General features: G+C 57.1%; 1 protein-coding gene across 4 annotated transcripts; it reads left to right on the top strand.

The window, feature by feature from the left end:
* Positions 1-367: 367 nt before the first annotated feature.
* FBLIM1 (filamin binding LIM protein 1) lies at positions 368-26188 on the top strand. Of its 4 annotated transcripts, none has more exons than XM_072751113.1 (8): positions 368-497; positions 7949-8218; positions 15407-15576; positions 16096-16213; positions 18084-18253; positions 20575-20753; positions 21596-21713; positions 24647-26188. In XM_072751113.1, the coding sequence occupies exons 2-8, from the start codon at positions 7969-7971 to the stop codon at positions 24758-24760; spliced, it is 1119 nt and encodes a 372-aa protein (XP_072607214.1). In that variant the 5' UTR covers positions 368-497; positions 7949-7968; the 3' UTR covers positions 24761-26188. The 4 variants fall into 4 exon arrangements, with proteins under 4 accessions (XP_072607214.1, XP_025867758.2, XP_072607215.1 ...); XM_026011973.2 differs by lacking the exon at positions 368-497 and adding an exon at positions 1593-2021; XM_072751114.1 differs by lacking the exon at positions 368-497 and adding an exon at positions 2856-2938.
* The last annotated feature ends 24 nt before the right edge of the window (positions 26189-26212 follow it).

Below are 26212 nucleotides of genomic sequence, written 5' to 3'. Positions count from 1 at the left end.
ACCCCACCAAGCCTCACCTATATCCCAAAACTTCATCATAGAGTAGGTGCCCGCCCGACGTCTGCTGCCCCAAGCCCTCTTCCCGGGCGGTAGGTGCCACGCTCCCCTCAGACTGGACGGCGGCCAACGTCCACACTGCCCCAGGTCTATCCCCCAAACTCTCTCCTACCCCTTCCCTGCCAGCCCCACCGGGGGTCTCAGCTGCCACAGCCCTAATAAAAGATTGAGCCCCCTTGCTCGGTGCTTGCCAGAGGCCGGCCCAGGCCTGGCAGGACAGGAGGAGGGGAGCGGGGAGCAGGGGCGCTCTGAGCTCGCAGACAAAGGGCGTGTGTTCCCATCCAGTGCACTTCCTGGGTTTCCATTACAGGAAGCTTGGCACCTGCCAAGGTGACACTGACACCAACCGGGCTGGTGCGGGACCGCCTTAGCGGGACGCTCCTCTGCACCCAGGAGCAGCGACGGAGGCAGAACCCACGGCCAGGGGTGCTGAGCAGCAGGTAAGTGGTGGCAGCTGGACCCCCCATCACCCTTCGGCTTCCCCCTTCCCCAGCCAGGCTTAGCCTAAAGCAGCTGTGTGGAGGCCTGGGCCCTAGAAGGAGGCGGTGTGGCTCTGGACGGACGAGGGCCCCAGATCAACCCTTGGGTGCCTCATTGTCTCACCTGGGGGTGCAGTGAGGTGGCTCAGGGGAGATCATGGAGGTGAGGAAGGGCAGCTTCATTTTTGTCTATTCTAAATAAGCTTCTGGTTTACAAAGCACTTGAAAGGGGGGTTCTAGGCCCATGGTATCTGCAAACCCCGGGTCACACCTTCATCCTTAAGATCCTTCCCATCCCTGGCAGCCAGCAGCGCCCCCCTCCCAAGGCCCTGGGGAAGCTCCGGGGGCTGCTCCAAGCAGCTCCCAGCAGCGCTGCAGGCCCGGGAATGAGCCCGACCAAGGGTTCGGGCTGCCTGGAGTCTGCGTCTGCTCCGCCACACGGGGTTCTAGAAACCTCGCTTCCACATCCCTGCTGGTGGCAGACGCAGGGGCCTCGGGACCAGCAGAGCAGCACCCAGGGCACCGGTTCCTCTGGGTTTGAATCCAGAGCCACCACTTGGCCCTCCTGCGGCCTCACACCTCTCCGGGCCTCAGTTTCCTCAACTGTGAAGCAGGAATGACCAGCCCTGCGGCCTGGGGCTGTCCTGGAGATTCGATGGAGGGGGCTGTAGGTCAGGCGCCTGCACATCGGAAGCCTCTGCCACGGTGGTTACCGTTTTGGTATCGTTATGGTGGAGGCTGAGAGGCTCAAAGTGGGTGAGGGATTCAGAGAGGCTGGGATGAGGAGGAGGAGGGGAGGGGGGAGGAGACTGGTTACCCAGGTGCCCCCCTCGCCCCCCCCAAGTGTGAATCCCTCAGGAGCCGCCCCAGAGCCATCTGGCCTGGGGGACCCTAGGTCTGGCCACAGGGGCGAGCTAGACCCTGCCTGGCCTCTCCCCAGATGGCGCTGGGTTCAGCCTCTGGCCTCAGCCGCTGTGGGTTTAATCAAAAGAACAATCTGTTTGCCTCTGAATCAGACCCAGATTCCTTTTCCCAGCAATGTTCCCGAGGCCTCCAGGGACCCAGACGGCCCATCCCCATCCCGGCTCCATCTCCTGTCCTGGGGCCCGGGCTCTGCTTCCTCCTCCCTGCTCCGCTCTGGCTTGGGTCCGGGGACTGCAGGAGGTGGGAGGGAGGTGGACACTGCAACCGGGTGGCAAACCAGGTGAACTGATTGCCTCCTGGGCGCTGCATACCAGGCTTCCTGGAGGGGCCTTGGCCCCCCGGGTGACACTGGGACCCCGCTGCAGAGGGTTTGAGGGTGTACACAAGCGGCGATAGCTGCTCAGGACAGCAAATTCAGATGACTTGCTGCGATGAGCCTCTGAGACCCCCACCCAGGGCCACCCCTAAAAAAGCCCCAAGCCCAGAATATATTGACCCATTGGCTGCCGGAGTGGTTCTCACGGTCACTACCACCTTTTATCCTGAGGCTGACCCCGAGAGGTAAGCAGCCACTACCCCCATTTTACAGACAAGAAACTGAGGCTCTGGGAGGTGGTGCAACTGCCTAGGGTCACTGGGTTAGTGAATGGCCATGGAACCCAGGTCCCCCTGACTCCTAGGACCCTGGGGGAGCCCAGGTCCCCCTGACTCCTAGGACCCTGAGGGAACCCAGGTCCCTGAATCCTAGGACCCTGGGGGAGCCCAGGTCCCCCCACTCCTAGGACCCTGAGGGAGCCCAGGTCCCTGACTCCTAGGATACTGGGGGTGTCCAGGTCCCCGACTCCTAGGACCCTGGGGGAGCCCAGGTCCCCGACTCCTAGGACCCTGAGGGAGCCCAGGTCCCCGACTCCTAGGACCCTGAGGGAGCCCAGGTCCCCGACTCCTAGGACCCTAGGGGAGCCCAGGTCCCCCCACTCCTAGGACCCTGAGGGAGCCCAGGTCCCCGACTCCTAGGACCCTGAGGGAGCCCAGGTCCCCCTGACTCCTAGGACCCTGGGGGAGCCCAGGTCCCCCCCACTCCCAGGACCCTGGAGGAGCCCAGGTCCCCCCCACTCCCAGGACCCTGGAGGAGCCCAGGTCCCCCGACCCCTGGGACCCTGGGAGATCTCAGGCCAGACTCAGGGGTAGGTACCGACCCCCCAACATACCCCCGACAGGGCAGGTGGGGCCGCCGACCCAGGTGACCTAGGGAAGGCGGGGAAGGACCACGCAGGGCGCACAAAGGCGGGGGTGGGCGGGGTGGGCGGGGGAGGCCCCCGGGCCGGGCGCAGGGGCGGGAGGAGCGGTCGAGGGAACAAAGGGCGGCGGCGGGGGCGGCGCGGGCGCGCCGGGCAGGTGGGGGGGCAGGTGGGGGGCAGGTAGGGGCCGCCTCCGCCGGCGGGGATCCCGGCCCCCTCCCCCGAGCGTCACCTTTTATGGTAAGGCGGCGGGGCGGCGGGGCGGAGGGAGCGAGGGGCGGGGAGGGCGGCGGCGCGGGCGGCGGGGCTGGCGGGCGCGGGCGTCGGAGCGGAGCCGCTGGGGGCGCGGGCGGCGCAGGTAAGCGGGGCGCGGGGGGCCCGGCCCTTGCGCCCCTGCCCCGGCCGCACACAGGTGACAGCGCGGGCCGCAGCCCCCCGGCGCCCCCGGCCGGGACCCCAGCCCCGGCGCCCCGCGGGGTCGGCGGGGTCGGCGGGGTCGGCGGGGTCGGCGGGGTCGGCGGGGGCGCGGGGTGCGGGGCGCGGGGCGCGGGGCGCGGGGTGCGGGGCGCGGGGGGAGGCGGGCGGGGCGGAAGCTCCGCACAAAGGGGACGCGCCCGCACCTGGACCGCATTAGAGCCCGCGGCGCCCCGCGGTGACCCCTGCTCGCGGGGGGGCGCCGGCTCGAGCTCCGCGGAGCCCCGGGCCCCCCGCCCAGCCGGGGTCAGGGGAGCGGGAGGAGGGGCCCGGGGCCGCCCCTCTCTGGGCCTGCAGCCCCGCGGGGGGCCGGCAAGGGGTGTGCGGGGGCCTCCCCAGCCCTGCTCCGAGGTCCCGGGAAGAGCCCGGCAGCGCCCGGATTCCTGCCCTGGAGGACGGAGGCCAAGCCGGGTCCTCCCTGCGCGCCCCCCCTCCCCCCCCCCCGCCCCAGGCCGCTCGCCCCGGGCTCCTCCCCGTCGGGGGCTGGGGGACCTGCTGGCCTGCTCTCTGCACCTACCGGGGCCCCAGATCCGGAGCGCGCCCTCCTCGTGCTCCCCCAGCCAAGCACCTTTCAGGACAGACATTTTTATTCTCAGTTTAGGAAAAAAGGGAGGCCCAGAGAGGGTCAGTGACCTGCCCGGGTCACCCAGCAGGAAGGAGGTGGGGCTTGCTGTGAATCCAGCTCCGCTTCCTTGGCGTCCCTGAGGTGGGAGAGAGGGAAGGGGAGAGGGAAGGGGAGCCCCTACCTAAAGCTGCAGGGTCCTCTGCTGGGGGTGGGGGCCTGGGGGGCTGGGGGCAGGCGCAGTCTCATGCCCTCCTCCAGCAGAGTCATTCCAAACCGAGCATAGGTTGTTTTGTCCCAGTATCAAAGAACAAAGCTTACAGGTGGTTCCAGAAGTTTTTGGAGGGGGTTGAAGGAGTAGGAAGGAAGGGAAAGGGGGGCACTACCGGCAGGCCCTGCAGCTCAGCCAGCCTGTCCCCTGCCCTGGGCTGCAGCCTGAAGCCGGGCTGGGTGGTTGGCTGGCTGGATCTCAGCCTCCTTCCTTCCTCTTGACAGGAAATGACTTTCTTTCCCTTTGTTCCCACTTTCTCCGCTTACCCAACTGGATCTCAGATCCTCCCTCTGTGAGAGGAAGGATGGGGGGGAGGGTCCCCTGGGTGCGGCTGGCCAGTAGCCACACAGGGAGCTTTGTCACACATACCCCACTCCGGGGTGACCTGGGGGCAGTGGGACCTGAGCGGGCTGAAGCTCCCTCTCTCTGCAGCCCTGGGTCCAACTGACAGGCTTTGAAAGTCCCCAGCGGGGCCCCTTCCCCTGGGGCCTGGAGTCCCTGCAGGAACCGCAGGGAGGGATGGCCTGGGGGGGTGGGGAGTGGAGCTGCCCAGCTGTGAACATCTGGCCTCAGAGCTAGGACGTTTGCCTTGGATGTTTTCCGAGAAATCCACAGATCTGACTTCCCGGAGGGGTGGGCTGGGGTGGAGTGGGGGTCAGAGCGAGGTCGCAGGGAGGTGGAGGGGGCGTCCACACAGCCTCTGGGGATGAGCCCAGAATGCACTGACCACAAGGAAATCTATCCGGATCGGGATCGGGCCATTCCGGGGTGAGAACAGGCCTGAGGATTTGGAGGCCCTGCACCATCCAGGGAAGGAAGAGTATGCCAGCTCAGGTCCAAGGACCCCCCCTCCCCGGGACTCTGGGCAAACGGTGCTCAGTTAGAATCCGGGTCTGCTAACTCTGCTAAGATGACCTGGAGAATTCACTTAACCTCTCTCAGCCTCACCTGTAGAGTAGGGACTTAGCGGGTTGTGTTGCAAATTAGGTGCCTTTTTATTTTTTTTAAAGATTTTATTTATTTATTCATGAGACACAGAGTGAGAGAGAGGCAGAGACACAGGCCGAGGGAGAAGCAATTTAGGTGCATTGTGAGGCTCAGAAACCATGTGCCACAGTGCCTGGCACACAGCAAGCGCTTGGTCACTTAGTGCCACTGCTGTTGTTTTTTGGATGTGAATCTCTGAAAACTGCTCACGAAAATAGACTCTTAAACTTTGAACAAAGTGTAAAGCCAAAGTATCAAACCACGTGGTTTTACATGACATACGATCGTGGCAGCCAACAGAAGAAAGCACACATACTTCCGAACATCACTTATGGAACAAGAAACAAAAGGAAAGTCCTTTGAGAGAACTTTTTTTTTCTTTTTTTTGAGGGAACTTTTAAAGCTCTCTTCATATGTTGGTTTCTTATTCAGAAGACGTATTTTATATCAGAGTGAGCTATGTGGGTTTTTTTTTTTAAAGATTTTATTTAATTTTTTTAAAAGATTTTATTCATTTATTCATGAGAGACACAGAGAGAGGCAGAGACACAGGCAGAGGGAGAAGTGGGCTCCCTGCAGAGTGCCCGGTGCGGGGACTCGATCCCAGGACCCCAGGATCATGCCCTGAGCCGAAGGCAGAGGCTCCACCACTGAGCCACCCGGGTGCCCCTGAGCCGTATGTTTTAACCAAACATATAAACCAATGTAAGAGGAATTGAGGCACATTTGTTGTGTTTGTTACTATTATTCCTTCAATCACCAAGAGAGTCCAAGGTGGCCAGTGGACTTTGAGATAGAGGGGCCCCGTGAGTGGCCACGTAGGTTCCAAGCCCACCATGGGGTCCCTCAGAGCCCTCAACCCCGTCCACCCAGCCCCGCTTCTTGAGATTCACGCGCCAGGTCCCTGTTTACTCTTCTCTGCACACACCTGTGCGCTGGGCTTCGGCGCCACGTCGGGGTGGCTCAGCTGGAGAGTGACTTAGAGGGATGTCACCCTGGGCATCAGCCCTGGGCGCCCAGCGAGGACCTCTGGCTGGATGTGGTCGACTCGCCGTCCCCCCACCCGTGTGGCCCCAGCTCAGCCTTGGCCTTGGCAGTTTGCCTACTGTTTGCAGACACCACCTGGGAGCCGGTGGTTGGGCTGCTTGGTCAGGAGAGTGCTGCCCGCCGCCCGGCTCCCAGATCCCGGCTCTGATGCCTACACGGGACTTGGGTCACAAAGATTGCGGGCACAGCTGAAGTCACATGCAGTCACTTGGGGAGGGAGGGACAGACGTGGTGACAGCAAGCCAACCTGTCCTGTGATGGGCTGTCATCGCCCTGTGGAAGCAGACAGCTGCCCCCAGGAGGGGTTGGGAATTGGGGAGGCTTCATGGAGAGGAGAGTTCGAGCTGGGCCTCTGAGAAAAAGCTGACAATCGCCCTGTGGGGGGCAGGGGAGGAAAACCTGCGGGGGTGGGGTGGGGGTGGGAAGGACTCTCCAAGGCGGGCAAGAAGAACGTCCAGAAAGGGTGAATGGTCCCGGGTGGTCAAAAAAGAAGTAGAGGGGCGCCTGGCTGGGTCAGTCGAAAGAGCCTGTGACTCTTGATCTCAGGGCTGTGGGTTTGAGCCCCATGTTCGGTGTAGAGATGACTTTAAATATTTTTTTTTTACTTTTTTTTTAATCTTTATTTATTTATGATAGTCACAGAGAGAGAGAGAGAGAGAGAGAGGCAGAGACACAGGCAGAGGGAGAAGCAGGCTCCATGCACCAGGAGCCCGACGTGGGATTCGATCCCGGGTCTCCAGGATCGCGCCCTGGGCCAAAGGCAGGCACCAAACCGCTGCGCCACCCAGGGATCCCTAGAGATGACTTTAAAATAAAATCTTTCCCCCCCCTCTTTTTAAAGAGTGAGGGAGAGCGGGTGGGGGAAGCCGAGAGGGACAGGGAGAGTGGGCTCGATCACATGACCCGAGACCATGACTTGAGCCCCAAGCAAGGGTTGGATGCTTAACCAACTGAGCCACCCAGATGCCCCTAAAAACAAAATCTTTTAAAAAAAGAAAACAAGTTGAAGCCAGAGGAATTCGGACTTCATTTGGAAGGTAGCAGGAAGCCATGGAAGGCTTTTCAGGAGGGGAGAGACAGATTGATGCTCTAGAAGGATCACTCAGGGACAGGTCGGGAGCAGGACTGGAGACCACCGGGGCTCCCCCGCCACCCCCCCCCATGCCTGGTTTTGGAGATGGGACAGGCTGAAAGATTCTAGAATCCAGGCCTGACTGGATGCAGAGGCTGATACAGAAAAAAAAAAGGTGCTGGCTGTGGGCTGGGCTGGGGGGGCAGCAGGGCCCCGTGGTCAGGAGCGTGGGCCCTGGACTCCAATCCCAGCCGCGCTGCTATGTGACCCTGAACCAGTGAGTTTCGGTCTCTGAGCCTTGGGCTCCCCACCTGCCGGGAAGGTACTGCCCCCCGCGGCCGAGTCGGCAGGACTCGGAACTGGGCGGACAGAAAGTGCTGGGGGCCGGCGCCCGGGGTGGGCCCTGGTCCCCTGCCCTCTGCCTCCCGGGGCCCAGCCCGGGGCGCTGACAGTCCAGGCTGCGTCGGGCCCCCAGGGACCCCCGGGGCTTCGACCTCCCCTGAGTGGATCCCGGGGTGCGGCCCAGTGGCAGGCGGGGACCCTCCTCAGCTCTCAGATGAGGAACAGTCATCTGCGGGCAAGCAGGGCAGGGCTGCCCTTTGCTTCCCCGGGTGTGCCGGTCGCGGGAGGGGCCGTGTGCAGCACCGTTGGCCAGGTGACACCTGCCCTCCCCCACACGACACCCCAGCCCTTCTCCATCCGGGCCCAGCCGCTCCTGTCTTGTTAGGAGAAGGGAGGCCCCACGCCCTGGGGACGTGTGTCTGTCTGTCTGTCTAGGTGGGACACATCCCTGTGCCTTGAGCCCCCCACCGACCCTGAGCCCCCCTCTGTCCCCAGCCCCACCAGGAACCGAGACGATGGCCTCAAAGCCTGAGAAGAGGGTCGCCTCGTCTGTCTTTATCACGCTGGCCCCGCCGCGTCGAAACGTGGCTGTGGCTGAGGAGGTGAGGCGGGCAGCCTGTGAGGCCCGGCCGGGCCGCCCCTGGGCGCCTGCTGCTTCCGTCAAGGCTCCTGGGGCTGGCGCGACAGGGAGGCCCAGCCCTTGGACCCCCCCTGCCAGGGCGGCCGCCACGGTGCCAGCTGTACCACCCCAGCTCTCCAACGGAGGTAAGAGGGCCAGGGGACTGGGCAGGAGGCTGGGGCAGGGGCAGGCCACTCAGTCATCGAGCACCTGCTACGTGCCAGCACCCTCAAACCCACCCGCGCGGGTTTGAACCTGGCTCTTCCACTTGGCTGTGTGATGTTGACAAGCCACCTAACCTCTCTGTTCCTGTTTCCTAACCTATGGAATAGGCGTAATGATAGCACCTTCCTCAGAGGATTGGAGGAGTTAATGCATAAGTTTGGGCCAGCGCCTGTCATGTAGAAAGTGTTAAATGTGTTACCAGTTGTCACTCTTCTGGATAAGACACTAGGGACCTGGAAAAAAAGACGGGGCTTTCGGCCTACATGAAACTCAAATCTTAGTGAGGGAGACAGATGACAAAAATATATAATGTTGGAGAGAGAGACACAAATGCTGTACAGGGACAAAACACGGTGAAGAGGTGGGAGGTCCAACTTTTTATGGGATGGTCAGGATGGCTTCTCCAAGGAGCTGACATTTCAGCTCAGCTAAGACCTGAATGACAGGATAGAGATGGCCAGTGGAACAGCAACTGCAAAGGCCCTGAGGCAGGAATGAATAGAACATCTCGAAGGACCTCAAAGGGGGTCTTATTCTCTCTCAAGCTCTGCCATCCACTTGCTGCGTGGTCTTAGGCCAGCTGTTTGTTCGCTTGGTTTTGTCCTCTGGGAAGGGGAAATCTGGTCATGTATGTCATACATCCGTCATAGAAGGGATATACTTCGTACATGGCTGTTCCTTTACCTCGTGCCTGGGCCTGCTGGCGTGGTGACGAAGAGCCTTGGAGACTCTACTCCGTGGAGCCTTAGCTGTTGGCTGGGTAGAAGCAAGGAAGGAAGACAACCCAGGGGCCTGGGGCAGGGAGATGGCTCACCTACTAGGACACCAGGTGGAATAAGGAGGCACAGAGACATCAAGGATGAGCCCCCTGTGGTCCCTGGGTGCCGAGTCAGATGTCCTGCTGTCCCCGAGCAAAGTTAGGGTAGCCCCGTGCGTCCATCCCCGCAGAAACCACCTGAAGACCAATAGGAACTGCCCATGCCGGGAGGCCGGAGAAGGGGCCGTGCATGTACACGTGTGGGAATACGTGAACATTCGAGTAACCTGCCTCTTCGTGTGACACAACCCTGTAGACTGATCTTTCCTTCCCAACCACACACCCCAAGAACACGGTCTCCTCCGGGTACTTCTGTGTCCAACCAGGACCACGATGACCGGAATTCACGCATCACGACGTGTGATCCAGTGGGACCCTTCTGGGTAGTAGGGGGAGTCCAGGGTAGATAGTTTAGATGCCCAGATGCCAACATTTCCAGGCCGTTGTCACGGGTTGTTGGAATCACCGTCAGAAGATTTCTGGAGGGAGGGAATGAGAGCAGAGCGCCCCTGGGTGGGGGCGCCCAGCAGCCGTGGGCTGGTCACCCATCCTGTTTGCCATTTTGGCAGCTCAGGGAATCTCGGGGTTGAGCCTCACTTGAGTGGGACGGGTTCTAGGGGAGCCACTTGGTCGCGGGTCTGACCGCAGAACACAGAGCGGGCCCTGGGGCCCTGCCAGCTGCTCAGAGCCATCTCTGCTGCAGGCCGACATCTGACACCTCGGCTAGGGCTTGTCCCCTGGGAACCCACACCCATTTCTTCAGCCCTTTCATCCTGATAGAGGTCCCCACGCCCCCCTCTTGATGCTCACGCGGACTCCCACGGCCTCACCAACTTCAGGAGTCCGTTTTTCTCTTGGCTTCTCTTTCAAAGTCTGCTCCTGGCCGTGTTGAGCCAGGGCCCCGCTGCACCCCTGCCTGGGGCCTCAGGCCTCTCTCTGTCTTGAACCCTGTCCCCTGCCTTCGGTCCCGGGAGAGGCCCGAGCGCTCCCGCTGCCCCTCCGGGGATCCGGTTCCTGACTCACCCCAGCCCATCTGGAGCGAGGCTCTCGCAGCCCAGCAGCCTCGGCACCAGGAGGGGCTTGTTCAAACACAGCCCTGGGTGTGTGGGCCCCACCCCGGGTGTTTCTGACGCAGCAGGTCCGCGGTGGGGCCGGAGAATTTGCATTAATGCAAATGCTGATGCTCCAGCCTGGGGAGCACACTCGGGGACCTGTTGCTCTGGCCCACGGGCGGTACCAAGCAAGTGAAGCTTGGGGAGTAGAGGACTATGGTCTTCAAGGCGTGACGCCAGCAGGGTTTGAACCAGCAGGGGCCGCTCCACCTGGGAACTGATCAAAAATGTGAATTCTCAGGCGCGTCCCCCAAGGCCGCTGAGTCAGAAGCTCTGGGGGTGCGGCCCACCGTCGGCATTTGAGCAAGCCCCCAGATGATTCTGCGGCTTACTCACAGGTCTAGAATAATCCTCCCATCTGTACAGTCCCTCGGGCCTTGGGAGAAACGGGAAGGGGCTCATCATCTTTGCAGATGGACAGGAAACGTGAGGCCCGGGAGGCGCCCCAGTGAATCCGCAGGGAGCGGGAGCCCAGGCGGGGTCTTCAGGGCGGGGGCGCTGGCGTCTGCTTTCCTGGGGGTCTGAGCGGTGTGACCCTGCGTGGCCTGACCGAGATGGGAGGCGAGTGGAGGGCAGGCGTGGACGCCTTGCCCCATAGGGTTTTTGGGGCAGGTTCGCAGCCGCACTCGGGCTTCTCCCCCGAAGCCCCGCGCCCTCCTCCCGGGGAGCTGGCGGCCTTGCCGGGCAGCCGGGGTGGGGGCCAACCTCAGCCGCCCTCCGGCCCGGGTCTGGAGCCCGGGGACCCCGGGGACCCCGCTTCCCAGCCGGGGTTAGACTCTCCTGCGCTACCTGTGAAGCTGATACCATGCCAGGATCCTTTCCCTGTGTGTGTACGTGTGTTGGCTTTGGGTGATTCTTTTTTAAATTTTATTTTATTATTTTATTTTGTTTTTTAGAGAGAGAGAGCAGGGGAGGGGCAGGGGCAGAGGGAGAGAATCTTAAGCAGACTCCGTGCCCAGGCTCAGCGCAGAGCCCGATGCTGAGATCACCACCTGAGCCGAAATCAAGTCAGACCCTTACCCGGCTGAGCTACCCAGGCGCCCCGAGTGGTCCTTTTTAAAATTTTTTTAAAATTTTATTTTATTTTTTTAAGATTTTATTTATTCATGAGACACAGAGAGAGAGAGAGAGAGGCAGAGAAACAGCCGAGGGAGAAGCAGGCTCCCTGTAGGGACTCGATCCCAGGACCCCAGGATCACACACTGAGCCAAAGGCAGACTCTCAACCGCTGAGCCTTCCATACGCTCCTGGTCCTTTTTTTTTTTTTTTTTAATGAATCTTTTTTTTTTAATTTTTTAAATTTTTTTAAATTTTTTTATTTATTTATGACTCACACACAGAGAGAGAGAGAGAGAGAGAGAGAGAGGCAGAGACACAGGCAGAGGGAGAAGCAGGCTCCATGCACCGGGAGCCTGACGTGGGATTCGATCCCTGGTCTCCAGGATCGCGCCCTGGACCAAAGGCAGGCGCCAAACCGCTGCACCACCCAGGGATCCCTTTAATGAATCTTTAAAACATACACAGAAATAGAGCCTCCCTGGCATCTAGTTCCCATGACTGCTGATTTTGCCACATTGTTTTACCTATTTCTTTTTTTTTTTGTATTTTTTTATTGGAGTTCGATTTGCCAACATACAGCATCACACCCAGTGCCCATCCTGTCACGTGCCCCCCTCAGTGCGTGTCACCCAGGCACCCCAACCCCCGCCCGCCTCCCCTTCCACTGCCCCTTGGTCGCTTCCCAGAGTCAGGAGTCTCCCGTGGTTTGTCTCCCCCTCTGTTTCCCCCTCAGCTCCCCTCCCTCCCCTATGATCCCTTCCACTAGGTCTTATATTCCCCGTGTGAGCGAGACCATATGCTCATTGTCCTTCTCCGACTGACTCCACGCAGCATCACCCCCTCCAGCTCCAGCCACGTCGAAGCTAATGCTGGGTGGTCGTCGTTTCTGGCGGCTGAGGGATACCCCGTGTACACAGGCCACGGCTTCTCTATCCATCATCTGTCAAGGACCCCGAGGCTCTTCCCACAGTCTGCCTGTTTCGGACACTGCTGCTGGAACACTGGGGGGCAGGTGTCCTGGCGTCCCCTGCATCTGTATCTTTGGGGTAAAACCCCGGCAGTGCAATTGCTGGGTCGTAGGGCAGCTCTATTTTTGACTCTTTGAGGAACCTCCACACTGTTCTCCAGTGGCTGCACCGGTTCCCATTCCCACCCCATGCAAGAGGGTCCCCCCTTCCCCACATCCTCGCCAACATTTGTTGTTTCCGTATCACCTATTTCACTTTTATTTTCCTGTTTACGTTTGTGAAAAAATTTTTTAAAGATTTTATTAATTTGAGAGAGAGAAAAAGAGAGCAAGTGCACAAGCCAGGGGAGAGGCAGAGGGAGAGGAAGAAGTGAGGGGGCTGGATCCCAGGACCCTGAGTTCATGACCTGAGCCGAAGCAGACATTTGACTGAACCAGCCAGGCGCCCCTTGTGAAGTAATTTATTATTTTTTTAAAGATTTTATTTATTTTTTCATAAGAGACACAGAGAAAGAGAGAGGCAGAGGCACAGGCAGAGGGAGAAGCAGGCTCCATGCAGGGAGCCCGATGTGGGACTCGATCCCAGGACTCCAGGATCACACCCTGGGTCAAAGGCAGGTGCCCAACCGCTGAGCTACCCAAGGATCCCCTTGTGAAGTAATTTAAAGGAAACCCCAGTAATCGGGTCATTTCACCCCGCTTCTTCAAGGTAGACCTCCAATGATGGCCAGCTTCTTGCAGAACCACAGCACCAAACAGCGCCTAACAGAGTTAACAAGATTGCCTTATGGTTGTCTAATACTCCCTCCATAATTACTTCTCCCTGATGTACCATAAAAATGCTTTTCGAGTGTTGGATTGTAGCAGAATGAAGGGTTCGCAGTGTCTTTTCTTGTGTTCGTATTGTATTCCCTGCATATTTCTTGTAAACTCAGTGGAATATTTCACTCTTCCTCATCTACAAAATGAGAATCCATGAGATGATCAATCCTTGGAATCAGGATCCAAAAAAAAGCCTATGTCAGCTGGCCCATGAAAATAAAAAATGAGGGGATCCCTGGGTGGCGCAGCGGTTTGGCGCCTGCCTTTGGCCCAGGGCGCGATCCTGGAGACCCGGGATCGAATCCCACATCAGGCTCCCGGTGCATGGAGCCTGCTTCTCCCTCTGCCTGTGTCTCTGCCTCTCTCTCTCTCTCTCTCTCTCTCTCTGTATGACTATCATAAATAAATAAAAAAAAATAAAAAAAGAAAAGAAAAGAAAAAAAATGAGTCACCAACACAAGTCCCATGGAATGGAATTTAAAATTTTTCTAGGGGCGCCTGAGTGGCTCAGCTGGTTAAGCATCCAACTCTTGATTTTGGTGCAGATCATGATCTCAGGGTACTGGGATCGAGCCTCAAGGCGGGCTCCGTGCCCAGTAAGGAGTCTACTTGAGAGTCCCTCTCTCTTTCTCCCTCTGCCCCTTTCTCTTCAAAGAAATAAATCTTTAAAAAAATAAAATAAAAATTTCTAGTATCCACATGGGAAAAAAGTAAAAAGGAATAAGTAATATTAATTTTTTTAAGATTTTATTTATTTATTTGAAAGGGAAAGAACATGGGAGTGGGGCAGACTGCCCGCTGAGCAGGGATCCCAACTCGGGCTCAATCCCAGGACCCCAAGATTGTGACCTGAGTCAAAGGCAAACACTGAACTGACTGAGCCACCCAGCTGCCCCAAGTGATATTAATCTTAATAATGTCTGGAGGGGGATCCCTGGGTGGCTCAGCGGTTAAGTGCCTGCCTTTGGCCCAGGGCGTGATCCTGGAGACCTGGGATCGAGTCCCACGTCGGGCTCCCTGCATGGAGCCTGCTTCTCCCTCTGCCTGTGCCTCTGCCTCTCTCTTTCTCTGTGTCTCTTATGAAAAAATAAATAAAATCTTTAAAAAAATAATGTCTGGGTGCCTGGGTTGACTGAATAAACAAATGAATAAATAAAATCTTAAAAAATAATAATTTTAATAATGTCTCTTATGCCATATGAGATAGTAAAATGATCATATCAGCGGTAATGAAAATTATCAATGAGATATCTTATATATTTTTTTTCAGTCCTGGGTCTTCCAGCACATCTTGATGTGGACCAACCACATTCCAAGTGCTTAATAAATAGCCACATGGGATTGGTGGCTGCTTTATTAGAACAAATATATGAACTCTGTATGGTTGTTTTTCTCTAAAATCTTTTAATTCCCCATTCTTTTTCTTTTTTTTTTTTTTTTTGCATGCCATTGCCTTTTTGAAGAAAGTAGGGTCAGTTTCTGATTTTTCCCTTTGCTTCCTTGAGGCCTCGTTCAACTCACCTGCTTTTCCAAATTTATCCTAAGTGGAGTTAATTCTAGAGACCTGATTAGATTGAGTTTGGCTCTTGTTTGTGTCTTGGGATTTGCTTTGGAAGAACATCTCTTAGGTGTGCCTGTACCTGCCTACAGCATAACATGAGCCCGAAGACCCCTGGTGCCTGCTGGGGTTAATCAGTGCATTCACATGGGGACAGCCTGACCCCTCCTCTGGAAAGTTCTACATCAACCTTTAGCTTGATGCTTTCAACACTTGATATCAGGATCGATTATTTAACCAGGGTGGTGGTTCCCACGCTTGGGTGACAGTCCCTGGGAGGGCTGCTTATGCTCTATATGGCTGGGCCTCCCTGCTGCAGGTTCCGATTCTCCAGATCTGGGGCAGACCCAGAAGGTGCATCTTTGACCCAGTCCCAGGCACTGCTGGCTGCTGCAGAGCCAGGAGCCACACTCTGAGAGCCACGGCCTTAGGGGTTGAGTTTGTTGGGAGCCTTCTCGCAGGGAATCGGGACCCTCGAGCACCCAGGAAGGGCGTGCTGTGATGCAGGGCTCTGATGCCTGTTTTCTGAGTCCAGCCCGTCCCATCCTCACGACGGCCTGGAAAGATTGATTCCCACCTTTCAACTGAGCAAACAGACCCAGAGAGATTAAGTCTCTTGCCTAAGGAACCTAAGGAGCCTGAGATGGAACCAGGTGTGGGTGACCCTGGACCTGAGCTCCTGGCGCCCCCACCGTATGGCCTCCTGGTAAGTGGGCACCTTTTCTGTCCACCTGCAGAGGCTCAGGCCAACCCTCTCTCCCCTTCTGGTTGCAGGATGTTCTCCGCCTCCTCCTACCCTGGATGGCGAGGACGCGCTCCCCGACCTGGACCTCCTCCCACCTCCGCCACCCTCCCCCGATGAGGAGCCTCCTGCCTCGATGGGGGCATCGCTCATTTCAGACTTCGAGCAGCTGCACCTGCCCCCGCCCCCGCCTCCGCCACAGGTACTGCTAGCCCCTTGGTCCCCCCAACGGAGCCCTAGGGCCTGCGGGGATTTAAGCCTGGAGCTTGCTCCTGCTTGGGGGCTGTCCCTCTTGGAGACCCCCAAAGCCTGTTAAAGGTGGTCATGGTTTTCAAGGTCCCTGGAGGAAGGCTGCCGTAACTCCTCCCCCTCAGCTCTGAGGTGAGGTGCCCCTCACCTCAGGAGCCCCCTTCAGCTCTGAGAAGAGGTTTCTAATCCTCTGCCCTTAGCAGAGCCCATTGTAGAAATGGGAGGGATTTCCAGCCATGGGAGGATTCCAGGAGATTCCCCAGGAGTCGAAGGCAGCAGCTTTGGGCCCAGCCACCGCTGTAACCATCCTGCCGAGTGACGTTAGGTCACCTGCTTCTCCATGCCTTGGTTTCCTCCTCTGTACAGTGGGGCTGACTGTGCCCGGTGCCATCAAAGGAGGAGCGGAGCTCCAAGGGCTGTGGGGTCCCCACTGGATGACACCTGTCCTGCCCTCCCCCTGTGTCTCCCACAGCCCCTGGTGGAGGGGCCTCCACTCCAGCCTCGGCCCAGTCTTCCCAGGCCCACGGAGGAGGAGCTGCCACCTGCCCCAGAAGAGCCTGCTGGTTTCCACGAGAGAGAGGCATCCACAGGTAGGGGCTCGGGGCCGAAGGATTCTGGGTGCTCCCCAGGGGCCCTCACTGGACAAGCATGAGCTTCCAGGTGGGAACTAGGAGAGCAGAGACTCCAGCCTCTGTCCTCACTCACTGTTCCGTGATGGGCTGTAGAATCGTACATCAGTTTTATGTGTCTTGCCTTCATCTTTTTCTTTTATAGCTGAAATCCATTTTTTGATGCTAGGGGTGTTTTTGTTTTTTTTTTTAAGATTTTTTTTATTTGACAGCAAGGGAGGGTGGGGGAGGGGCAGAGGGAGAGAGAGTCCTAAGCAAACTCCTTGCTGGGTGCGGAGCCTGATGCAAGGCTTGGTCTCATGACCCTGAGGTCACAACCTGAGCCTAAATCAGGAGTCAAGTGCTCAGCTGACGGCACCTCCCGGGCGCCTCTAACTGAAATCCATTTAAATATTGATCAGCAAAATGTGCTATGATAGCAAGATGCCTTGAATCTTTTCACTATTTAATTTTTTGAATGCACAATGTTCTCACGCACACAAGATAAAAAGGATAGAAAGGCATACGGGGAAAAGTCTCCCCTTTGCAGCATCCCTGTGTCCCCCACTTTCCTGCCAGATGGGCAGCCTCTGTTGTTAACGTCTCTGTTGTTAACGTATCCTTCCAGAGATATCTTTTTTTCCTTAAGGTTTTATTTATTTATCCATGAGAGACACAGAGAGGAGAGAAAGAGGCAGAGACACAGGCAGAGGGAGAAGCAGGCTCCACGCAGGGAGCCCAATGCGGGCCTCGATCCCAGGACCCCGGGATCACGACCTGAGCTGAAGGCAGACTCCCAGCCATTGAGCCCCCCAGGCGCCCCCCTTCCAGAGATATCTGACCCATATGCAAGCAAATGCAAATACGTGCCTCCCCCCAACACCCCCCTCAGCTCACAAACTGTAGCAAACCGTGCTCTTCTGTACTTTACTTTCTTTCCTTCAATCATCTTAGAGCCCGTCCCACATCAGAGCATAAATGGCTCTTTTGTTTTCACGGCTGCATAGTATTCCCTGTCGGGCCCTGCCGTATGCATTTAGCCAGTCGCCTGTGGACGGGCACGTAGGTGGTTTCTTGCTGTAATAACAAGGCTGAGACAGGTTGCCTTGCACGTAGGTCATTTTGCCTGTGTGCAAATTTCTGAGAGAAATTTCTAGAAGAGGAAATACTGTGGCCAAAGGGTAGGTACATTTCTAACTCTGATCTTTTTGCCATATTGTCCTTTGTGCTCCTCCGGACCTGCACCCCTACCAGCAGTGTCTGAGGGCACCGCTGCCCGCAGCCCCCCCAGCCCCATGTGTTATCCATTTACTTAGTAGCTAGTAAGTGCTTAGCAGGCACCACGAGCCCTCTCTACTCCAAGGTTATAATCTAATTCTCTGGTGTCTTCTAGTCTTATGGTTTCATTTTTCACGCTTGGGTCTTGGATACATTTGGGATTATCTGGGTATAAAGGTGTCACAACGGAGCCTCCTTTAAATTTTTACACATGGCAACCCACTTGTTCCTATGCTTAGTCCTTTGAGGCTGTGTCCTTTGATTTAGGCTTTTTTTTTTTTCTTAAGATTTTATTTTTTTAAGTAATCTCTACACCCAACATGGGACTCGAACACGACCCCGAGTCAAGAGTCACAGGCTCCACTGAGCAAGGCAGCCAGGCGGCCCTGATTTAGGCTTTCGGAGGCTGTTCACATTCCTTGTTACTGCTCCTCCAGAAATGAGGCCACACACACAACCCCCGGGGCTCGAGGCAGAGACCCAGCACTCTGGGCTTCTAGAGTTCTGGGGGTGCCTGGGTGCAGTACTCCCAGGCCGAGTGGCTTCCAACCCATGTCTCTCTCCTCTCCTACAGACGTCTGCGGCTTCTGCCACAAGACCGTGTCCCCCCGAGAGCTGGCCGTGGAAGCCATGAAGAGGCAGTACCACGCCCAGTGTTTCACGTGCCGCACCTGTCGCCGCCAGCTGGCCGGGCAGAGCTTCTACCAGAAGGATGGGCGGCCCCTCTGCGAAGCCTGCTACCAGGTAACCACCGCCACCGCCACCCCACCGAGGCTGGCCTCCGGGCGCCAGGCACTGGGCTGGGCACTTGGAAGCTGTCCCATTATTTCATTCCCCACAGGAACCCTGGGGGGCAGGCGTTCTTGAGCCATTTCACAGGTGAGAAAGTTGAGGCTCAGAGAGGGGAAGGAGCTCAGCCACGGTGTTTTCGGTTTCTGTGGCTGCTATAGCAAAGTACCACACACAAGGTGGCTTCCAACAACACACGTTTATTCTCGGAAGTCCAAGGGCAGGTTTGCGCTCCCTCCAGGGGCTCTTGGGGAGAATCTGTTTCCTTAACTTTTCCGGCTCCCGAACCTGCACCCCTTGCATCCTTTGGTTCCTTCGCAGGGTGGCATCTTGCTGCAGTGTCCTACTTCTTCTGTGTCAAAACTCCCTCTGCCTCCCGCTTGCAGGGACACTTGGGATGGCACTTAGGGCCCCCTCAGGAGCGTCTCCCCATGTCAGGACACTTCATTCGATCATATCTGCAGGCCCCTTTCCAGGGAAGGTTCCAGGGATTAGGCCCTGCATGTCCTGGGGGCGTTTACCGGCCTGTCACACAAGTCACACTCCGGAAGGGAGTGGAGCTGGGATTCCCCCCAGACCCTGCCTGTGCTCTCACCTCTCTCACCTAAAGCCACACGTTCCGATGCAAGGTCTCACGGAATCTGTGTCACCTCTGAGTGCCAAATGCAGTCCAGGAGAGAGAGCCAGATTGGATGTACTGATGTTAGAATTGCTAACCTCGGGGCGCCTGGTGGCTCAGGGGTTGAGCACCTGCCTTCAGCTCAGGGTGTGACCCTGGGGTCTCGGGATCGAGTCCCAAGTCAGGCTCCCTGCATGGAGCCTGCTTCTCCCTCTGCCTGTGTCTCTGCCTCTCTCTCTATGTCTCTCATGAATAAATAAATAAAATCTTTAAAAAAAAAAAAAGAATTGCTAACCCTCTGACGGCATGTGGTGTACTGACCACTCACAGACGCATCACCCGGGTGTGTACAGGCCTCACGTCATCCTTGTAAGTTGGTAGCACCCAGGAATCTGCGTTTTTAGCGAGTTTCTTGGGTGATTCTGATCCACACTCCAGTTTCAAAACTACTGATCTGAAGGGTTAGATTTGGAGGACTAACGGGTAGAAGCCAAGCAATCTGATGACAGTCTCAAGACATCACCACAGCCAGTGAGGCACCATGGGAACAGCAAGGAGCCAGGCCGTCCCCACCCCATCCCTCTGACCCCATCAGATGACAGCAGGGGATAGCCTTATCCTCTTCCCTCAGCTTAAAGCCAGGCAGGGGTGAGGCACTGAGGGGAAGTGGGGGCGAGGGAGGGCTGACAGCTGGAAGCATCAGGAAGAAGACTCGGGGTGTTCTAGGGAGGGAAGAGCTGCCCCCGGACAAGGAGAGAGGGAAATGTCCCCACCAAATGGGAGCAGATATACAGGCAGTGGAGACCAGCATAGCTATGAAGTCAGGTAGGTGAACAGGAGCACAGCCAGGAAGGGGAGAGAACTGTCTAGAAGAGAAGGTGGACAGGCTGCAAGGTCTTTACCCTGTGTCTCTCTCTCTCTCTCTATCTTTCTCCCTCTCCCTCTTCCCTACCCCCTCTAATCCTTCTCATTCCAGAAGGGATTTGAGGCAGCTTATAAGAATGTACAAATACCTATAGTAAACAATATTTGTCAAGAGTGTTCAGAATGTTGTCAAGAGTGTAGATCTCATGCTAACTGTTCTTACCACAATGAAACTTCAAAGATAGATCAAGAAATCAGAAGAGAGGAAAATCAAAGTAGAAAGTGAGATGAGACCAGAGGGCAAGTTCGTACCCCAAAATTTATGAATAAAGGACTCCCTACAGTCAGTCCTAAAAGTGGAACCTGGAATTTGGTTCTGGGCTTCCAAGTGGCCAAATGGAAAAGGGAAAGAGTTTCAAGGTGTATTGTCTACAAGATAAAAAGCACACCAGTTCTTCCAGGAATTTCTTTTTCTGACTCTGAGGTTTAAGAGAAATCTCTTAATCTGTCCTGTGGGCCCCTAGTGGCCACTGGCCTTAAGCATGTCCTAGTGACAAAAAAATGCAGTAATAGTTTCTTGGCAGGATTGCTAACTGTAGGCCAAGGATACAATGCCAAGCTTGATACAACTTTAAGCAATGATGGAGGTTTTGGGGGGCGGGGGGGTTACAGGCTGGTTGCATGAATACGAGCCCTTCTCCCATAGCCATGTGGGTAGCCAGCCAGAAACCCCTTTCGGCTTGGAGTGGGCAAAACCATGGGATGGCTCTGAAGCAATGTCCCTCTGTCCCAGGACACCCTGGAGAAGTGCGGCAAATGCGGCAAGGTGGTCCAGGAGCACATCATCAGGGCCCTGGGCCGGGCCTTCCACCCCACCTGCTTCACGTGCGTTACCTGTGCCCGGTGCATCGGGGACGAGAGCTTTGCCTTGGACAGTCAGGATGAAGTGTACTGCCTGGACGACTTCTATAGGTGCGAGAGGGGTCCGCGCACTGGGTGGGACTTGGCCACAACCGAGGTGCCCAGCCCGAGCTCCCAGGGCTGGAGCAGAGCTTTCCTGCACTCCCCGCACTCAGAAACCAGTTGACCTATTCCACACACCCTGTATTTGACCGCGCACCTGCTTGTAGCTGAAACTCTGGGTACCTGCGCTGTGCCAGCCACCCCACATGGGTTGGGCCCTTTGATCCCCAAGACTGGCCTGTCAGGCACGTTCTATTAGGCATTCTGCTTTACCAAATGTGGAAACTGAGGCAGGCAACAGACAAGTGCCTGGCTGATAAGTATGGAAGTTACCATGCAAACCCCCAGACCCCAGGAGCTCCCCGTGGAACTAGGGCCTTAGGAAGCAGTAGCCCCAAGCTCGGGGTCAGGCTCAGCCCCTGCCCTGGGTTGCCCACTGCCCAAGGGGAGACACATGTCTCTGTTCGAAAGGAAGAGAAGCAGCAGCAGCAGTGACCTACATTACAAGATAAACGAAATGGGGGTCAGCCCCACGGAACACACAGGAGATTTCCCCACTTTCTCAAATTCAAACGTTGCCCGGTCACTTCCTTGCCTCGAGCTAATTATACCCTGGGAAGCGGGCGCTGATTACACAGTCTCTCCATCCGCTCCTGCCCGGAAGAAGGAGGCGGCTGTGGCTGTGGCTGCAGGTGCAGTCACACGGCACCACGTCTGAAATAGCTCCGGGCGGTGGGGGATGTGGGGGCCGTGGGGGGTGGGGGGAGGCGAACCAGCGCCGCCCCGGCTCCCGCAGCTGATTTCTGCGGGCCTGGCCTCAGCGCCTCGAGCGTGGCTTCCCTTCCCTCTAGGAAATTCGCCCCGGTGTGCAGCATCTGTGAGAACCCCATCATCCCTCGAGACGGGAAGGACGCCTTCAAAATCGAGTGCATGGGGCGGAACTTCCATGAGAATTGCTACAGGTGCGAGGTGAGTGGGGCGGTGAGGAGCTAGGATCGTGCTGCAGGGGGGGTGTCGGGGGGGCTGGTGGGGGCGCCCTGAGCCGTGCGGAGAGCCCTGCAGGTGCCAGGCCTACGCTGGGCGCCGGGGCCCAGGGACGAGTCAGGGTGGGGGCCCAGCTCCCACGTGCTCACCGCCCAGTAGCAGACACGTAAGAATGGAGACAGTTACAGACACGGTCTATTGACCTGAGCTCCGAGTTAATGGTAAAAACCAAGCTCATCCTGCTTTTCTCAAGAAAGGGAATCTCATGGGAAGGCCGTCGGTGAGGTCGGTGAGGTCGGTGAGGTCTCCCTCCATCTCTTGGTTCTCCCTGTTTTGCGTGCTGGCTTCATCTTCACTTCCTGGGGGCTAGCATCCTGGGTGAGGAGAGGGATACGGGCATGGTCACCCTTCCCACTGAGGAACCCCATCTGGGGACCGGTTCAGGCTCAAGAAGGCTTCTGATTGACCCAGCTTGGGTCACATGGCTATTCTGAGCCAGTCACTGCCTGGGAGCTCTGATTGACAACCCCCCGGGGTCAGGGACGCTGAACCCTCGTTGGCGCAGAGGGGGTGTGGGGCAGAGCCACAGCACAGGCGTCCTGTCCAGGTGCTGGGAACGAGCGTGTATAAATCAGCTTTGGGACAAAGGAGGCCGTGATCAGGTCCAAGCAGGGCGGTGCCATCAAAGGCTCTCTGGTGGAGGAGGCCATGCCTCACCTGGGTCCCGCAGGTGAGCAGGAGCTTACCAGGCATTCGGGGGAAGAAGGGAAGTCCAGACCGAGGCACAGGCCTTTGAAAACCCACCGGGACACAAGCAAGCCTGGAGAATCAGAGAGGAAGTTTTAGGTTTGTCTGTAGTGTCGTGTGCCAAAGGGTGTGGTAGCAGTGAGGCCGGAGAGAAGGAGAGGGCCTTAGTACCAAGCCAAGGAGTCTGGACCTCAGGCTACCGGGTGGAGGGAGGCTGAGATGGGGAGGCCGCTTAACTGGGTGCAGTAGCCCCAGCCAGAAATGCCCAGCAGAGAGGCCCCCCGCTCAGCAGGGTCCCTTGCTTGCTTCCAAGCTCTGCTGTCACCGCCCTTGAAATCCTTCCTCTTTGAACAAGAGGCTGTACTTTGCACTTTGCCCCGGACTCTGCAATTATAGTCAGTCCTGCTGCGAAGGCTCTGAGTCCTGCCCATCCTCTTCCCCTGTCACACCCCATGTTGCTGATGTGTCTTCTTGGTGATGGTGACAAAGGTAGCAACTTTTAGGGGTGCCACCGAAGTGGGGTGTCCAGAGGAAATCTCTTAGTCAGCCGGTGAGTAATTCCAAGCGTCGATGTTACTTTGCACTTACTTAGACCTGCCTGGAGCCAAGAGGCTGTTTGCACAGTGACCAGGGCGCTCGGTGGAGAAGTTGACGTGGTGCGTTGCTCCTGGTTCGAGGTCCAGCTGATAACACATCTTGAAAGAACAATGATGTCGTTCAAGTGCTGTTATCACCACCTCGACTTCCCCAGGCTGGTGGCGACTAGCGTCTCCCTGAGGCCGGCTGCTGAGCCAACAGACCCTGCCTGCCTGCCTGCCCCTGGTGGGCTCGGCCAAGGCGGCCGTGAGCGCCACCCGCGCTGCTCCCATAGGTCAGGGCTTTTAGGACCCGAGCTGTTACATTTCAGAGGGTAAGGCTTGTGCCGTGGCCTGGAACTGACTCGGGGTGCTGTTTCCCTGGACAAGGAAATGGGCTTCGAGGTTGCCATCTCAGATGAGGAACAGGGGAAAAGGCTGAGCCCGAGAAAAGTGGCTCTAAGCCTTGTGGGTCTGACCCGGGGCTAGCCAGCTTTGGGCCCCCCCACAGCTGCCTCCGGACGGCGACTCGGTCATGGTGGCAGTGTTTACTCCCTCGATTCTAATTTTGGAGAGGTCACATGTCCCCCTCCGGGATCTCAGGCTTGGCACCTGATACTCTGGGAACGCCTCGCAAGTGGCCTTTAGGATCCGGGCACCCTGCGGGACTTGGGGTGCAGTTGCAGGGAACAGACACACGAGGGCGCCCTTCTCCCCCGCTGTGCCGGGTCCGGATGGTGGCCTGACCCCAAAGTTGTCCCCGTGGGGAGCAGCCCCTCTGGTCTGATCCATGCGGCTTCCAGAGGCTGCCAGCCGCGCCCTGTACCAGGTCCAGACCTGGACATTAATTGTTCCCCTCGTTGCTGTCCAGCTTGTGCCCAGGTGAGGCCCTGATGGGGTGTGGGCAAAGTTTGGGCCCCGAATCCCCGTCCTCCCTGGTCCGAAGTCCTTGGGTGATTGGAAAAATTGGAAACATTAAAGTTTGTGCCAGGGCCGAAGCTGTGCAGATGGGGGAGCTTCAACCGCTGCAGAAAAGACCCCTGGACTCGGGCTGGAGACCTGTCCTGTCCCAGCTCCGGAATCAGCTGTATGGCCTGGGGCAAGCCCATGTCTCCCCAGACCTCAGTTTCCCCATCGGTGGAATGGAGGGACTGGACCAGATTCAGTTATTCACCAAGCAGATGTTTATCGTTTGCTCGTGGTGGACCAGTCCCTGGTCTAGGTGGGGTCTAGTGGTAAATGGGGTTACCGCCTCGCAGAGCTCACGTTCTAAAAGGGCCGCTGAGTGGTTTGTGAGGCCCTTCTAGCTCCTTCCACGATCCTCTGAGCGTCCTCAGCTGTCCCCCTCGGCTGACTCTGCCCTTATCACTCACACCTCCGTGTGGATGAGAGCCCCCACGTGTCTTGTCTTCCCTGACCAAGACCTGGCCCAGGTGTGTTGGGAGAATGGGAGTGGGGGCCACGTTCCCCACCCGTCGGGAGTACATTTATTTGGTGAATTTCATCAGCAAATGCTGGGGTCCCCCCTGCCCCAGTGGGCTCCAAGCTGCCGTGCTCAGGCCTAGGGTCCATCCACTTGTGCCCTGTTTCCCGCAGGACTGCAGGATCCTCCTGTCTGTGGAGCCCACGGACCAAGGCTGCTACCCCCTGAACAACCGTCTCTTCTGCAAGCCGTGCCACGTGAAGCGGAGCGCTGCAGGGTGCTGCTGAGGGTCCCTTCCGGACCCTGGGGCTGTGAGCCACCCACTAGCCCTGGACTCGAGGGGGGGTGGGGGGAAGCTTTCCTGACTCAGTTTGCCTTTCTGACTCACTCTTGCACACTTTCCTTCTGAGCCAGGACAGGGACTAGCCTGCAGCTCTGCCCACTATGTCTGGGACACAGGGGCTGAGCCACCCCAGCCCCCTCCCAGCTCACGGGTGGGTGGCTGGCAGCCGCTCCTCCTGCTGGCCTCTGCGTCCAGAAGGCTTCCATACCATCAGCCTCATGCCCAGGGTTCCCATCTCCAAGGCTCCAGCCCCGCTTGAGCACTGGCCCTGACCCCCATTTCATGGGTGAGTTAGAGTGAGTTCTCTAGATGACACCCTGTGTCCCTAGCAATGACACTTTAGCTGTCCCCTAGGGGATACTAAGACCAGCCCTGGCCTGTGGACCGAGCTGTTTGAGTAAAACTCCAAGGTCCCTTAAAAAGCCTTTTTGAAAAATTTGAGGTTTAAATGATGAGCAATGTTCTTTGGATTTGGGGCAAGGTGGGGATCTTAATAGGACGTTTCATAAATGTACAAGAATGTGACCTCGTGGTGGCAGCCGTGGACTTCTCACCCACCCATGTCCAGGAGGACATGTCATTCTGACATGGGGACCAGACCGAGGTATGCACCTGAACGACAGACAGGAGCAGGAGGAGAGGGTGGTACATGCTGATACCCAGGGACATCAGTGACCACACTCTGCTCTGCCATCTGGCGCTCCTCCCGGTGCGACGGTGACTCAGCATTGATTAAGTGCCAGTTGTATGCTGGGGAACAGGGTACAGGAGCTGTGCATGTTCCTCCTACAGCCTTGACTGGGGCTGTGCACACAAACCCCACACATGCGCAAACATCTTCCAGGACAGTGCTGGGGTGTCCCCTCAGCCTCCCTGTTTATCCCCCTGTGTCTCCCTCGACCCTCCAACCCAGGCCACCCTGTGACCACTGCTCCCTCAAGGCTGTACCTAGAAGATTCTTCTTTCCTTTTACGGAAAATCACTTTTGTTGCTTTGTAACTTCTAAGACATTTTGTAAGGCATAAACAAATTAAATGTGCCTTCCTCCCTAGGGTGGTCTGGACGCACCACGCACCCCTGTGGGGAGGCCCTGGGCTCTGAGCACCGGGAGAGTCTCCCTGTTGAGCCCCGTTTCTGGCCCAGAGCTTGGACAGTGAGTCCCAAGCTCCAGGCATTCACAAAGCACCTCCACAATATTTGTCGTAACCGAGGACCTCCTGTTCGCTTGTTCCTTCATATTTTCTTTGACTCAACATACTTTTTACTTATTTCAAACTTTAGTTATGCTGAACGATGTATCCTGCAGCCACGTCTTATGTGCTAGTTATGTTTTTTCCTATTACACATGAAAATAAACGCATACCCACTAGAACTCCATCTGTTCCGACTAAGATCT

The sequence above is a fragment of the Vulpes vulpes genome, chromosome 2, assembly GCF_048418805.1.
Source record: "Vulpes vulpes isolate BD-2025 chromosome 2, VulVul3, whole genome shotgun sequence".
In the NCBI taxonomy this organism is placed as follows: Eukaryota; Metazoa; Chordata; class Mammalia; order Carnivora; family Canidae; genus Vulpes; species Vulpes vulpes.
Note: the sequence above shows the minus strand (reverse complement) of the source record. Positions and strands in the feature narration are given on the sequence as shown.